General features: G+C 38.8%; 1 protein-coding gene across 1 annotated transcript in view; it reads right to left on the bottom strand.

The window, feature by feature from the left end:
* The window catches only part of LOC121440443 (gamma-aminobutyric acid receptor subunit alpha-3-like), a 160482-nt gene that overhangs the window by 128511 nt on the left and 16709 nt on the right, over window positions 1-15262 (bottom strand). Inside the window, exon 3 of the mRNA XM_041641194.1 lies at window positions 1589-1710. Within this exon, the coding sequence (XP_041497128.1) occupies window positions 1589-1710 (122 nt within the window). The remainder of the gene's footprint in view (window positions 1-1588; window positions 1711-15262) is intronic.

Genomic DNA, 15262 nt, shown 5'->3' with positions numbered 1-15262 from the left:
GGTAGGCTGATTGAGGCAAAACACAAGATAAGTCTGAAATGAATCATTCGTGACTTCTACTAAGCAATTGTTCAAAACATGGAATAAACATATCAAAATAACACAGAAGCCAAACTGAAATGATTAGAGTCAGCAAATATGGCAAATTGGGAGAAAAATTCGTCACCAAAATGAATAGTATTGTTTTCGAATGTATCAAGTAAGATAAGAAAATTTATACAGGTTATTAGCTAATTAACTAAAGGGAATACACATGATGCCTTTGAATAATGCCCTCTTAAAATATATAGGAATAATGGATTTATAGCCATCACTGTCACTATTTATGCAAAGTAATTAATAGTTGTTAAAACTATTGGATGCAAGTTGGAAGAAGAGCGGAATAGTCTCAATATTAACACTTCTCCATATGTTACCTATTAAGTATAAGATGAAACATGGTGATTCTAGGGTGCATAACCTGGTAGACATTAACATTTAAAAATTGAAAACACAGTGGTAGATATGGGTCTATTTTCATTCTTCTACAGGTTGACATCCAGTTGTGCCAGCACCATTTGTTGAAGATGCTTTCTTTCTTCCATTGTATACTTTTAGCTCCTTTATCAAAAATGAGGTGTTCATAGGTTTGGAATAAGTCTCCCAGAGTAAATTCACATCACTCGCCTCATGAAGCTGCTGGATGTTCTATGATGTGAATTTATGTCTCTTTTGTTCACATGGGGAGAAAAGACAGTCCTACAGGGGAAAGAGTTTAGAAGAAGTATGGAGCTAAAGTAGATTTCCAAGCTGTTGTGTGGATGGGAGGAAAGGTGACCAACTGGCCTTCACGACTGGGACCTTGTGCTCGCTCTAGCTCCATTTATGACATATGACTACATTTCCTTCCGACTGCAAGTTGATGTAATAGATAAATAAAATTGACCTGACTCATAAAAAAAATTGAAACACACACACACACACACACACACACACACACACACACACGGTGTCTCCTTCTTGAATAATTCCCCAAGAAAGATTCAATTAGCTCTTGTGCTTTTATTTCCAAAAAATGAATAAAGAACACCTTAACAGCACCATAAAGAAGTAACTATCAGATTATAGGTTAAAAGGTCACGATGATTTTCAAGCCTGGAATGGATCAAAATCAAGGGAGATTGCCATAAGGAACATTTAGTTATAATTAGGAAATTTGAATATGGAACACTAATTAGAAATGAGTATTAGGTTAAGTTATATGTGTATTGTTTTTAAAATAATTCCTTTGCTCTATGGAATTATATAATGAAGTATTTAACAATAAAAGAGCATAATATAAATGACTATCAAATTGTTTGGGAAGAATTAAACACGTACACCTGCATATTTGCCATTCAACATAGCCCATAGTATAATGTATTTGTCTCATTTAATGAAATCCTACAAAATTGGATGTGAGGTCACTTGCTGAAGTGAAGGATTAGAATGAAATTCTAATGCTCAGAGGGAAGAAACTGCACACTAAGTCCCTTGGTCAACAGAAGGCACCTCATTACTCTTTTAAGGGGCAATATCTTAGCAGAGGGCTTTTAAAAGAATAACTGACCTCCAAGCCCAGGTCGCAGCCGGTTATCATAGCCATCCAGAAGTCGATCCAAGATTCTGGTGAAAATAGTGATGTTATCAGTGCTGTCGTCAGGAATATCTGGAGCATGCTTGGGAGAGAGTCTGCGATGAAAAATAAGAGTTCTTAATAGGCAACAATTACATGACTAACCATATGAATTCTAGAAGATTTTCTAAGAAGATAAGGCAAATTTAATAGCTGTACATCTTGACCCATAGAGCAAGCAATTTCTATTTGTTACAAAAACTGCTTGCGTGGGAAGAGAACAGAACTCAGTACTTGCTCCCTTCCTTCTACATTTGCATGAATTTTGCCAGATACATGTTCCAGCCTTATCTCAGCAGCAGACAAACAAACTGAAATCCTGGACACAGTGTTACTGAGAACAATACCTGGAACGCATCTGATTGCTTCAACTAAAGAAAGAAAATGTTATTATTGAGAACTTAACCTCCAACCTAGTCCAGAGAGGCGCAAGATCACAGAAGAACAGAGTCAGATAAAACCTTGAACTACTCTCAGGCCCTCCCTTATGGAGACAGCAATCAAAGCCAGTAGTAGTTTAGAGAATGCAGAGTATCTCTTCTCTGTTATTTTATACATGCAGAAACAAGCTGAGAGAAGAAACCAAATATACTCACACCCATCACTAACAGAGACAGAGATAGGACAACAATCAAAAACTCTTTGATTTTCTACTCCATCCTACTTCTTCTGATTTGGATGCCTTCTGAAAGCCCTTCTGAGTACCATGTGCTTTCTAAACAGAAATCATGCCCAGATACTATGATAGATGTTGTTACTCTCTACAAGAGGAGCTTGGTGTTATTAGACAGACAAGGATTTTTGTTTTGTTTGTTTGTTGTTACGGTTGTTTTTAATCACTAAATAATATTCTATTGTGCAAATGTACCACATGTTCATTATTCATTCTTCAGATTATGTTTTTCCTAATATTTGGCTATAGTAAATAGAGAAGAAATAAACATGGATGAGCAGTATGTATCTTTATAATATGAAATGGAGTCCTTTGGATATACATCCAAGATTAGTTTAGCTGGGTCATGTGTGATCTACTTCTTTGTGAGGAACCTTCATAGCAATTTCCATATTATTTCCACAGTGGCTTCTCCAGTCTTCACACCCACAGACAGTGAATAAGTGTTCCTCTTTGCCCATATTCATGCAAGTATCTGCTTTCATTTAAGTTTTCTGAAATTGGCCATGCTGACTGGGATAAGATGAAATCACTAAGTGGTTTTAACTTGCATTTTCCTGATAACTAAGAATACTAATTTTTTAAAATTTCATTTGTTTGTATTTCATATTTTGAGAACTCTCTGTTTAGTTTTAACTGGGTTTGTTTTCTTAATGCATCTTGTAACCTTCAGCAGAGAATCTTCTATTTTCCATAGATAGCTATTAATAGAGAGACATACAACTACGCAGTGTACAGAGAATAAAAGACTGTAGAATGCCTATCCCTAATTGGGACAACTATACAACATCCTCTCCTCCTAAGGCTCCAAGATCATTGTAGAAGAGGGGGCTGAGGGATTATAAGAGTTAGAGGTAGGGGATAACCAGGAAGCTGTTATCTGAACTCACAGGATGCATACCTGTGAAAGCTCAAGACAGACCAAATCCCAGCATGTAGACAGAAGGTTAGTTAGCAAGGAATTCTACCCCTGTACAAGGAGCTATTGGCAGTTAAGAGAGGGAGAGTCAATTTTCTTTAAGAATGAGACCCCCTGATAGGTCGATGATGCTCAAGTAGAAGACCACATATCCAAGAATAAGTGAGCAGCATAGATTGGATTCAATGTTTGTAAAAATAAAAAAAGGAAGGAGGAGCACAAAAGATTAGATGTGTACAGAAATGAAGAATGGATCTGGGAAGAGCTGGAATAGGGAGTGAGTATAATCAAGATACATTGCCCAAGGTTCTCAGCAAACTAAATATTTTTTTTAAAAAAATCTAAGTGTTAAATGCAGCCTCAGCCGGGCGGTGGTGGCGCACGCCTTTAATCCCAGCACTCGGGAGGCAGAGGCAGATGGATCTCTGTGAGTTCGAGGCCAGCCTGAACTACAAGAGCTAGTTCCAGGACAGGAACCAAAAGCTACGGAGAAACCCTGTCTCGAAAAATAAAAAATAAAAAAAAATAAAAAAAATACAGCCTCAAAATATTCTTAGTAAATTTTTCAACAATTGGTAAAATGTCAATGCCAAATACAAGTCAAAATGTTTTTAGTTAATTTCTCTATGATTTTTATACTTGATTACTGATATATTTTTCTCTTGAATAGATAAGCAAATGCTGGTTTGTAGTAGAATGTTAGTAGAACAAGATGTAGCTTTTGCTTATCCAAAGGTACTTTAGAAAAGAAGCCATGGTACATCATGTTAATTAAGGACCTTAGAAGTCACCTAATTCTTTTCCTTTTACTTGGGAAACATCTCAGACATTAGTACCAATGAAAGGAAGAAACTGTACAAAGACATATGTGTATTAAATTGATGGGATGGATCCCATAGTCATGATTATTATTCTTCATATCTATCACTGTTGGTTAGATCAAGTAAGATAAAGATCATTTTCTATAAAGAATAAGATTAGGCTGCCAACACACCATCTGTAGGTCAAACAAATTTAATAATTTATTAGTCTCAAAAACATATTGTTAGCGTTTTCAGAGGATTAGAATCAAGTAAAGTGTCAGTTCTGTCACTACCGCTGGATATAAATGGCTTATTTCTGTTTTTTAAATGTAGGGTTTCACAAAGACTGAAGAGGCAACCGTGGAGTCTATACCAGGCCCTCTGCATACTTGCTGTGGTTCTTTGGTTTGTAGGTTTTGTTGGGTTCCTGACAATGGGAGTAGGAGTGTCTCTGACTCTTTTGTCTATTTGTGGAACCCAATTCCTCACACTGGGTTGCCTTGTCCTGCCTTGATATGAGATTATATGGCCTATTCTTATTAAATCCTCTTACGCTGTGTTTGGTTCACATCCCTGGGAGGTCTGCTCTTTTCTGAAGAGAAATGGAAGAGCAGTGGGTCTGGGGGAGAAGGAAGGTGGGGGTTGGGAGGAGAAAAAAAGGAGAGGTTGAAGTCGGGATGAATTGTATGAGAGAAGAATAAATAAAAGAATAAAATATTTATTTTGAGAATTTCATGAATGGGTACTGCAAGTGAGAACTGTTTCTTAGTTTCTACCTCAAAACTTCTAATAACAAAATGAGAAGCCTTTAAAAGTAGTGTACTTTTACCTATGAGGAAAAGTTCATGGACCATGGACAGATTAAATACTGGATACCAGTACCACCAGTATCAGTTCAGCCTCATCAAGGATCACAGTGTGTTTACCTTCAGGGGAAGCAAAAGGAGCACAGCTGCAGAGCTGCTGAGGCAGTTCACTCAACAACCCAAAGAGAAAAGAAGAGCACTTCAATAAAAGAATGGGAATGTCCCTAATTCTGCATAGCTCCTAGAAAAAAAAATAGACTTCTTTACAATTCTAGAATACTGATCTTAAAGCTTCCATATATCTCCAAGACTAACCAAATAGAAACCCTGTTCCTTAATCTGACATTCATAGCTTTCTATAATATGTTCCGAATATATGTTTACAGTTGTAAATTTAACTAATTGGATCACTAATTATAGGTAAATAAATTAATCTATTTATTTCATTTCTCAGGGTTCTCAAGGCATTCATTCTCCAAGAGAAGTCTTTCCCATACGTGTGAAGTAAAACTAAAGATTCAACCCTACAGCATTATTTGTAATAGCCAGAACCTGGAAACAACCTAGATGCCCCTCAATGGAAGAATGGATAAAGTGTAGAATATATACGCATTAGAGTTCTACTCAGTGGTAAAGAAAAAATGACATCTTGAATTTTGCATGCAAATGGATGGAAATAGAAAGCAATATCTTGAGTGAGGTAACCCAGACCCAAAAAGATAAATATGGTATGTACTCATTCATTAGTGGAGTCTAGCCATAAATAAAGGACATTGAGCTGATAGTTCACAAGAATAGAGAAGCTAAATAGGAAGGTGAACCCAAAAAAAAAAAAAACATGTAGTTATCCTCCTGGATATTGGAAGTAGACAAGATTGCCAGGCAAAAATTGAGAGTTTGGGGGTGGGGGTGGGGTGGGGATACGGGAAGATGGGGAGAGAGAAGTGAGAAGGGGAGGATGGGCAGAGATTGGGGGAATGGGACAGTTGGGATGGAGGAGGAGTAGATATGGGAGCAGGGAAGTAGAAATCTTAATTAAGGGAGCCATTTTAGGGTTGGCAAGAGACTGGACTTTAGAGGGGTTCCCAGGTGTCCAAGGAGATGTCCCCAGCTTGTTCCTTGAACAATTGAGAGGAGGGCGCCTGAACCGGCCTTATCCTATAGCCATACTGATGAATATCTTGCATATCACCATAGAACCTTCATCTGGCGATGGATGGAGATAAAGACAGAGACCCACATTGGAGCACTGGACTGAGCTTCCAAGGTCCAAATGAGGAGCAGGAGAGAGAACATGAGCAAGGAAGTCAGGACCGCGAGGGGTGCGCCCACCCACTGTGACAGTGGGGCTGATCTAATGGGAGCTCACCAAGGCCAGCTGGACTGGGACTGAAAAAGCATGGGATAAAACCGGACTCTCTGAACATGGTGGACAATGAGGGCTGATGAGAAGCCAAGGACAATGGCACTGGGTTTCGATTCTACTGCATGTACTGGCTTTGTGGGAGCCTAGTCTGTTTGGATGTTCACCTTCCTAGACCTGGATGGAGGGGGGAGAACCTTGGACTTCCCACAGGGCAGGGAACCCTGCTCTTTGGACTGGAGAGGGAGGGAGAGAGGGAATGGGGGAAGGGGGAGAGGGAATGGGGGGAGGGGAGGTGAAAATTTTTAATAATAATAATAAAATTAAAAAAGAATATTGATTATATATTATTCAAGCAGTAATCAGAAACATCTGAAATCCGATTGCACACATTGTACTATCTTTACAAAAGGTATTTGATAAAGAAAGAATGGGTTTGGGCTATATAACCTATTATGGTTCAGATATACTGTCCTCCCAAATGCTCATATTTTGAAGTTTTTGTCCTCAGCTGTTGGTCATATTGAGAAGTGATTTTACAGTGGGGGGCTAACTTTCTCAAGTGAATCAATAGTTTATGTAGTGTATTATTAGGAATTGGGAAATAGTGGAAGAAATAGGTGAGAAGAGTATGTCCTTGAAAGTTGTGTGTGAGTGTCTGTATTCTCTCTCTGTGTCTTTCTCCAACTCCATCTCTCTCATCTTTGTCTGTCTGCCTCTCTCTCTACCTCCCTATCTCTATGTCTATGTGTGTGTCCCACCTTTCTTTTTTCCTAGAAACTGTGAAATAAGTTTTTTTTTCCATCACTGCCTGCTGCCATGATGCTCTGATTCACTATTTGCAGGTCCAGAAGCAATGGACTCAAGTGACCACAGACTGAAATATCTGAAACTCTGAGCCAAAATCAATCATGCTGCTCTTGTTTCCTTTGGAATTTTTTCCTAGAGAATAAAAAATGACACATGATCTATCTCAAGAAGACAGCTGTTCTTTTCGGGAATAGCTTACACAGACTGGTAAACTAGAAAACTCTCAGCTTGAGATACACCCATTCAACATGTACCCCAGCTGTTCACATTAACTTGTTTTTCCAAGTTTATTTAAAAATAAAGACCAACTCCTTCATGCTTTCTTAGGCACTTCAAAGAAACTGCTGTATAAAATCACAAAGTCTGACAAAAATCAATACAAGTTATTCATTATTAAAGCTGTTTCATGAGTCAGCTTCAAAGAAAATAAACAAGAATTCAGTGCAAAAATATGACACCTCATATGAATCTACTGTTATAATTTGGGTTTACTTTCATTTAAATTACTTTTCTTTGCATTAGTTTGAAATACACATAGAAAACTGGTCTACTTTTTCTCCTTGTTGTTGAACTCTAGACACATGGGCATTTGAACTGAATCTCAATTTGTGCTTTAGGATTCTGAAAAGGCCTAACTGGTATCTCCAGTACTGAGAAGTAGTCAGAAGAGGACAATTCCCTTGGAAAACTTAACCACACTGTGTTAGAGATGATGAAACAGTGAAGTGACAGACCATGGATACATGATTCCACAAAGGAACATGGGCAGACACTGATAAACTTCAAATGACTCGCAATCCAAAGTTTTCAAGGAAGTCAGAGTTTACTTACTTTAAAATATGGCCATGGGGGTATATAATTTTCCAAGTCGGCTTCTCATATTCTGAACTATTGTAACAATACTAATATATGAGACAACATTCTGATAAGAGGACTTTTATAAACCAATCTGTAAACAATTTATAATAGTTTCTGTAAAGAGAAAAATAATATAAAATAGGAAAGCTACAGTGTTCGAAGCGTTTTCTAGCCAACCACTATTTGCTCCTTAACTGATAGCCACAACTCTGATTAAAGCAATAAGCTGGACCCTAGCTCAAAGCTACTCAGTCCAATCTAGAGGCTAAAATCCTCACATTGGAGATTCCTGAGTCATTGCCTTATCCAAATGACCAGATGTGACATCACCAAAACTGACATTATACAATAAGAAGTCAAGGCATCATCTAAGGAGTTTGCCTGATCATTTCCTCGCATACCCTGCATCACAATTTTTTTGTTCTGCATCACAAATGCTACATTTCCATTTTAAAATGGAAAATGATCAAGTGGTATTTCCTGTAGTGAGCCGGACAGGATCGCCATTACAAGATGGCGCCGACATCCTGTCTTGTTGGTAATAAACAACTCCATATTTGGCTATGCCTTTGAGAGTTGTGTGTCCCCCGCTTCCCACATGTGCGGTGGATGAGGATCCTTGAGCCTATCCCGATGCGGTCTGGTGTCAGCTGTTGGTGGCAGTCAATCACAGGGCGACCCGTGTGCCAATTCCCTATTTAAGCAGCTGCCTAAGTGCCCTTTACCCCTTCACTTCATTCTGTCTCTCCCCTTAGCTCCCTACCCCTTCGCTTCATGCCCTCCCTGCCCTTCCCTTCCTGCCCCTTGTTTTCCTGCCCCTCTCGTTTCCTGCTCCCCATCAATCAAGGGTATTCCAGTAAAGTATGATCTGAGTGGAATTCTGGTGTGGTGGTTGTTCTTTCTCGCCGGTAGAGAGGTCCGCCACAGCTGGTGCCGAAACCCGGGAACTTCGGTCGCCAGGCGAAGGGCCGAAGAGGATTCAAAACTCAACACGCGGAGTGGCGACGTCGGTAAGTTTCTCCCAGTATGCTGATTACAGTCTCCCCAAATATGCTGTTTGCGGGAGTTGATTCTAGGGTGTTTGGTCTCGTGTTCGTGGCATTTATGTTGTTTGTACTGGCCTGCTGTCTCTGGTTGCACTGCCGTAAGTCTGGCCACAGCCTCAGAGCAGGGAACAACGTGGACGTTCCGAGAGAGGGGCAAAAGGCCCGCATTAAACACAAGAACACTTTTTCAGAATCAGATTCAAAGGGAGAAAACTTGGATAGGCCTAAAAGAAAGGAAAAGTTAAAAGAAAAGGATCCTGATACAGTCCTCCCTAAAAGGGAGGCTAATGAGACGAGGGGAGGTCCCCTCTATCCAGTGCTCGAGGAATTTGCGGGCCTGGATGGGTCTGAGGAGGAGTTAGACCCTCAGGAGGAGGAAGAACTGGAGAAAGCCGCCTCTGGCAATCTTAATGTGTCATCCTATGATAGGCTTGGTAGAAATCTGGCCACTAAACAAGATATGCTAGGAAGGGAATTATATTCTTCTGGTTTGAGTTACCGAGGCCTCCAGATTTTGTAGAATGTGAACAGCTGGGGCTCCAAGATGCAAAGCTGCAAACACGGGACCTGCCTTGAGGACCAACAGGCTAGAACGCTAGGCCACTCCCAGCGTTGGCCTCAGGACATAGAAGCACAGCACGACCCTGGTGAGGCTCATCAGCTTGAACCTCTGTCCTAGCCCGGGGCAACAGGCCTGGATCAGGTCGGCCCAGCCACTCTGCTCAGCCACACCTCCAAACAAGGCTGAGCACATGTTCTAGTGGTTAAACAACTTTGTATTTAGGCCCAAAAGGGGTATTGCTAAGTTTTGAGGTAGATATTTGCCTAATTTTTAAAAATAGACAAAATGGGAGACTCCCAATGCTGGGGAAACTCTCACTGGGGTCTAGGGATAGCGTGGCCCCCCCGCATGGCTCGCTGGAGGCCGTCCTTGCTGAGGTCACACACAGGCGGCTTTGATGGGGGAGGAGTTCGACCCTTAGTGACAGGGAGAAAGAATTTTTGAACAAAAGAAGCCACAGTCCAATAGACCAGGAGGGTCATAAATACCAAAAATCCAATGATGGTCGCAGGGGGACTCCCTGCCTCTTGGGACCACTCCCAAGGTCTTAATCGGCTAGTTCCTAAAACACAACAAGCTGATAATCACAAGGAAAAAACTCCCTGTTTCTCAGGATTGTTATCAGGATTACAGTCTGGTTTTGTCTTCAGCTAGTTCCTGGTACAGGGTCGCTGAAGCAGCTAATCCTGGATTTTTGGTTCTTTTCCTGCTGGGAGAGTCTGGTTTGTTCAGGTTTCTCAATACAATGTGTAATCCAAAGATGGCTATGTTGGTTTACACTTCCAGCAATAAGGTTTTTTCTTTAACCACATTTTCTTAAGCATAAATTGTTAACAGTAATTTTTAATCTTGGTCATTTTTACAAGGTTAAGATAAAATCTCAGAGTTTTGGTTTACATTTCTCTGATGGCTAAAGGATGCTATGTTTGAGAATTTTTTAAATGTCTCTCAGTCATTTTTAAGTTCGTCTATAAAGAGTTTTCAGTTTAGGTCTGTAACAAATATTTTTATTGGATTAATTTTTAATAACTAATTTCCTAAGTTCTTCATATTTTTAAAATGGGTTTATGATAAGTAAAGATCTTTTCCCACTCTAGCCTTGTTATACAAAAGCTTCTCAATTCAGGAGATATAATTTATGGTTTCTCACAATGTTTGTGCCACTAAGACTATGTTTAAGATGTGGCAAAGTGTGCTTCAAAAATTTTTCTCTGTGAGGTTAAACATAATTTTTATATGCTAAGGCCCTTGGCTCATTTAAACTTAAGTTTTGTACATGGAGATGGATGTAGATCTATTTTCATTTTTCTACATGTTGGGGTCAATCCTACAGGGCTACAACCTAACGTGTTGTGGCAAATAAATGTTACCCATGTGCCTAAATTTGGCAAATTAAAATATTTACATGTATCAATAGATACCTTTTCTGGCATTATTCATGCCACGCCCCTAGCGGGAGAAAAGGTAACTCATGTAAAAATACATTGCCTTGAGGCCTGGGCTGCCTGGGGAAAACCCCTATGCCTTAAGACAGGCAATGGCCCTGCATATACCTCCCATGGATTTTGTGCCTTTTGTGCACAGCTCCAAGTGAGCCACATTATGGGTCTTCCATACAGTCCACAAGGACAAGGTATTGTGGAGAGAGCCAACAAAAATATTAAAGAAATTCTACAAAAACAAAAAGGGGGAATAGCTGAATCCACTTCCCCCAGGGAAAGAATCTCCCTTGCTCTCTTCACACTTAATTTTTTAAACCTGAATGAGTCGGGTACTGCAGCAGCTGATTTTCCTGCTCCTACCTCCTATGTGCTGAGATTACAGGCTTGTACCACCGTACCCAGGGCCAGATACATTTTCTTTGTTGTTGTTGTTTTTTTCTTTCGAGAATTCTGGCTTGTGATAACTATATTAATAAGGCTCTTTCGCACGCTGAATTCAACTTTTATGTCTGCCATGGCTAAAAAGTTGTATAAGGAAAGGTGAATTTAGGCTTAGAATTACTGGGCTTTCAAATTGCCTTCGGTTCTTTCTTTCCCTGAACTAAAGATCTGCATACCACATAAGAAAATGTACTTTACATGGTCTGTCATCTATTTATTTTGAGTGGTTCCCCAATACCTACACCACAGTCAGTCTTTTTGCAAATTCACCTGTTCAAATGGTCTCCAATGAAATGCCTCGTGTGCATCATTTAGAAACTGTACCGACCATAACATTCATTTGGTATTTGCTCACTAGTTGGGAATGTGCCTGTTGAACCTTTAGTGAACTACTGATAGTTGATCATTTTTACCCAGAAAAGTATACTTACAAGATGGTTAAACTTAACATTTTGTACATATGTAGTTCTAATTTGTTAATGACCAAAATATTAAATCAGAAAATAGAAATATTTGTTTCTTGAATTTGAACTTTTTTCTGTAGGTTTGCCTCAAAAATATAGCAGTAAGGATGTTGTGTGAGACATGAATAAACATCTATCGACTTCATATAGGGAACTGACAACAGACCAAAGTATGGATATCAAGTCTAACTTGGTGAAATAATGAGCTTTATGGGAATTAATTACACAGTGACATCACCAAAAGCCTATGCAAGCAAGAGTGACAGTTTACAAAAGCTGGAAGCTAGGAGTGCACTATTCAACCTGCAGGTAGTTCAACAGGTTGGAAAGTGTCGTTTCCAGGTACCTCAGTTGGCCTGTGGCTCTTCCAGAAAGCTCGCCTGGTCTTTTCTTCTTACATACATCTCGATTTGTCTGACAGTGTCTCTAAGCAATATACACTAAGGGAGGGAGGGACCTAGTGAATATAGTCAGTTTCAGAAACTTCCTGAAGGTATTACATTGCTGCATCCTGACTTTAGTGAACTACGCTGCAGTATGAAAGGTTTTACCTCTCTTTAGAACATCCTCTTGTTTTGCCTTCCTTTTGATATTGTCTTTTGTTACAAGCTTTCCTCAAAGATGAAAGGTTTTACCTCAGAAGAAATTGCTATACAACAAAGTAACAGAGAACTATGCTCTAGACCTGAATTTTCTATTAACTTAGTATAAAGTTTAAGAAAACAACTGTTTCTTTCTTGTCCTCAGTTAATTTAAGTATAAAATTGAAGATTAAATTAGATTTTGTATGTGGGTTTTTCGACAACTGCCCTACTAAAGCTCCAGGATCTGGTATTCCTATTCTGTTAGTTCCTTGAAAACATTAGCTGTCTTCCCAAAGTATTTCTTACATTAGAATGATCTGGAGCATCTGCTCAAATACAAATTGCTTGGCACTGTCCTCCAAGTTTCCATATTAAAAACTACTGTAAAGCCTACATTCTGGCTTTCAAACACCAAACATTGAGAATTATTGACATTAGCATATGATTTAAATCAAGTACTAGCCAATAGATCATTGTTGACTGTCAAAGCTGCTAGAAGAGGAGATTTAATGAAATAAATGACAAAGTGATACAGCAAATGTATTTTTTCAAACACATAATTAAGAAGATATAAGAAGAAACAAAAGGAAACAATAGCTCCTTTAAGTGTGACAACTGTCAATATACACTATATATTTTAAGTTCAGTTAGTTCATTTATTTCTAGTACATACTAAGAGTGTCAAACTTAATATCCAGAGCCAAGTCTTTAGTAGTCTCATCTGTACAAAGCATGGACTATTTTTAACTTGAAAGAGAATAAACAAGAAAAGGTCTCTCTAATTCAAAAGATATGCAGTCATTTTGCCCTAGCTGTAAAACCAAACACTTTTCTCTGCTGTTTCAGGAAGGATTTCTTTTCCTCCTATTTAACATAATTGCAAAAATGCTTGAATATCTGTTTTTCTAAGCTAAAGCAGGATGTTAGAAAACAATATAAACAGGAAAGGTGACAACACTAACGATAAAAATTAAAAGCAGCTGTGAGGGAAATATAAGAAATGCTCTCTCTGAGAACAAAAAGGAACAATTCTGGTCAAAGTCTTTAAGATGATAGGAAACTATGTAATGCCTTTTTAAAAATTTGATCCTCCAAGCGAAAGTATAAAAGCGTCAAGACTCGAAGAGGTGAAGTTTATTCATTTAAAATCTCTTGGGCAGCTGAGGAGAGGGAACCTGAAATGACCCTATCCTAGAGCAATACTGACGAATATCTTGCATATCACCATAGAACCTTCATCTGGTGATGGATGGAGATAGAGACAGAGACCCACATTGGAGCACTGGACTGAGCTCCCAAGGTCCCAATGAGGAGCGGAAGGAGGGAGAAGATGAGCAAGGAAGTCAGGACCACGAGGGGTGCACCCACCCACTGAGACAGTGGGGCTCACCAAGGCCAGCTGGACTATGACTGAAAAAGCATGGAATAAAACCGGACTGTTGGCATTCATAGTAATTACGGATGTAATTCTGTGTATCTTACTGTGACCCCAAAAGCTGTAGTGCTGGCGTCATGGAAATGTACCGTTTCCAAAGTCATTTCATTAAAGATGAAAACTTAAAAAAAAAAAAAAACAGACTCTCTGAACATGGCGGACAATGAGGGCTGCTGAGAAGCCAAGGACAATGGCACTGGGTTTTGATCCTACTTCATGTTCTGGCTTTGTGGGAGCCTAGCCAGTTTGGATGTTCACCTTCCTAGACATGGACAGAGGGGGGAGGACCTTGGACTTTCCACAGGGCAGGGAACCCTGACTGCTCTTTGGACTGGAGAGGGAGGGGGAGAGGAGTGGGGGGAGGGGGAGAATGGTGGGAGGAGGGGGAGGGGAATGGGAGGAGGGGGAAACTTTTTTTTTCCTTTTCTCAATAAAAAAAAGAAAAAAAAGAAAACAACTTTGAAGTGGCTATTACAGGTTTTCACTTCCTTGTCAGTAACATTGAGACAGTTAGTATTACACAGTGCTTCTGAAAGGAAACAGCAAGTATATTTCTGTACAAATGCAAATGACGCACTCAAAAAGTTTCTGTTTTTCTTTTAACTGTCATCAATTCACTCAGAGTATTTTTTCCTTATTCTAAGTCAATCAATAGAATTTTTCTCTTAAAAAAAAAGAAAAGAAAAGAAAAGAAAAGAAAAGAAAATCTCTACCTTATTTAGAACACCTGTCTCAGCCCAGGGAAACCAGACTCAAGGAATTAATGAGACAGAGAGACAGAATTGGTTGAACTTTCCATATTGAAAAAGAATATGCCAAAATTCTAAAAAAAAAAAGTCCAGTTCTGTGTCCCACAACTGTAAAACACTGGGAAAAGGTTGAAAGAGACAGAATATATTAAAATTATCAACATCACAAAAGTCATGAGTAACAAATTCTATTTCCAAGAATATTGGACAAATAGTCAAATGTAAAAAAAAATGTATAGGGGAAATACCAAGGAATAAAATAGCTATTACTCAGAATCAGAAAGGTAAGTATTAGTTGTTTTCTTCTATATATGGGATCCAGATTTTTTTAAAAAGATACATGAAAGCAAAAGAGATTTCATTTGTGAATAGGAAAGGAATTGGTAAGAAAAGATTGAAAGGGGCAAGAGTGGGAAATAAACAAAATATATACATGAATAAAAATGTTATAAATAATTCCTTTAAATATATCCTAATAAATATGTAAAGTAAAAAATGAAAAGAACGTTATTTAAATAATTATTTCTAATAAAATAATATGATTATAAAACTAAAGTATTCCAAGCCTAAGGATTCATTTCTAACAGTTACAGTCCACAGATAAGAGTTTAGTATGCCTCATCAAGAAAAAGTGACAATAAGATTGTAAGATC

Source organism: Microtus oregoni, unplaced genomic scaffold (assembly GCF_018167655.1).
Source record: "Microtus oregoni isolate MIOR12 unplaced genomic scaffold, Mior012 000067F_ref0000223, whole genome shotgun sequence".
Lineage (NCBI taxonomy): Eukaryota > Metazoa > Chordata > Mammalia > Rodentia > Cricetidae > Microtus > Microtus oregoni.
Note: the sequence above shows the minus strand (reverse complement) of the source record. Positions and strands in the feature narration are given on the sequence as shown.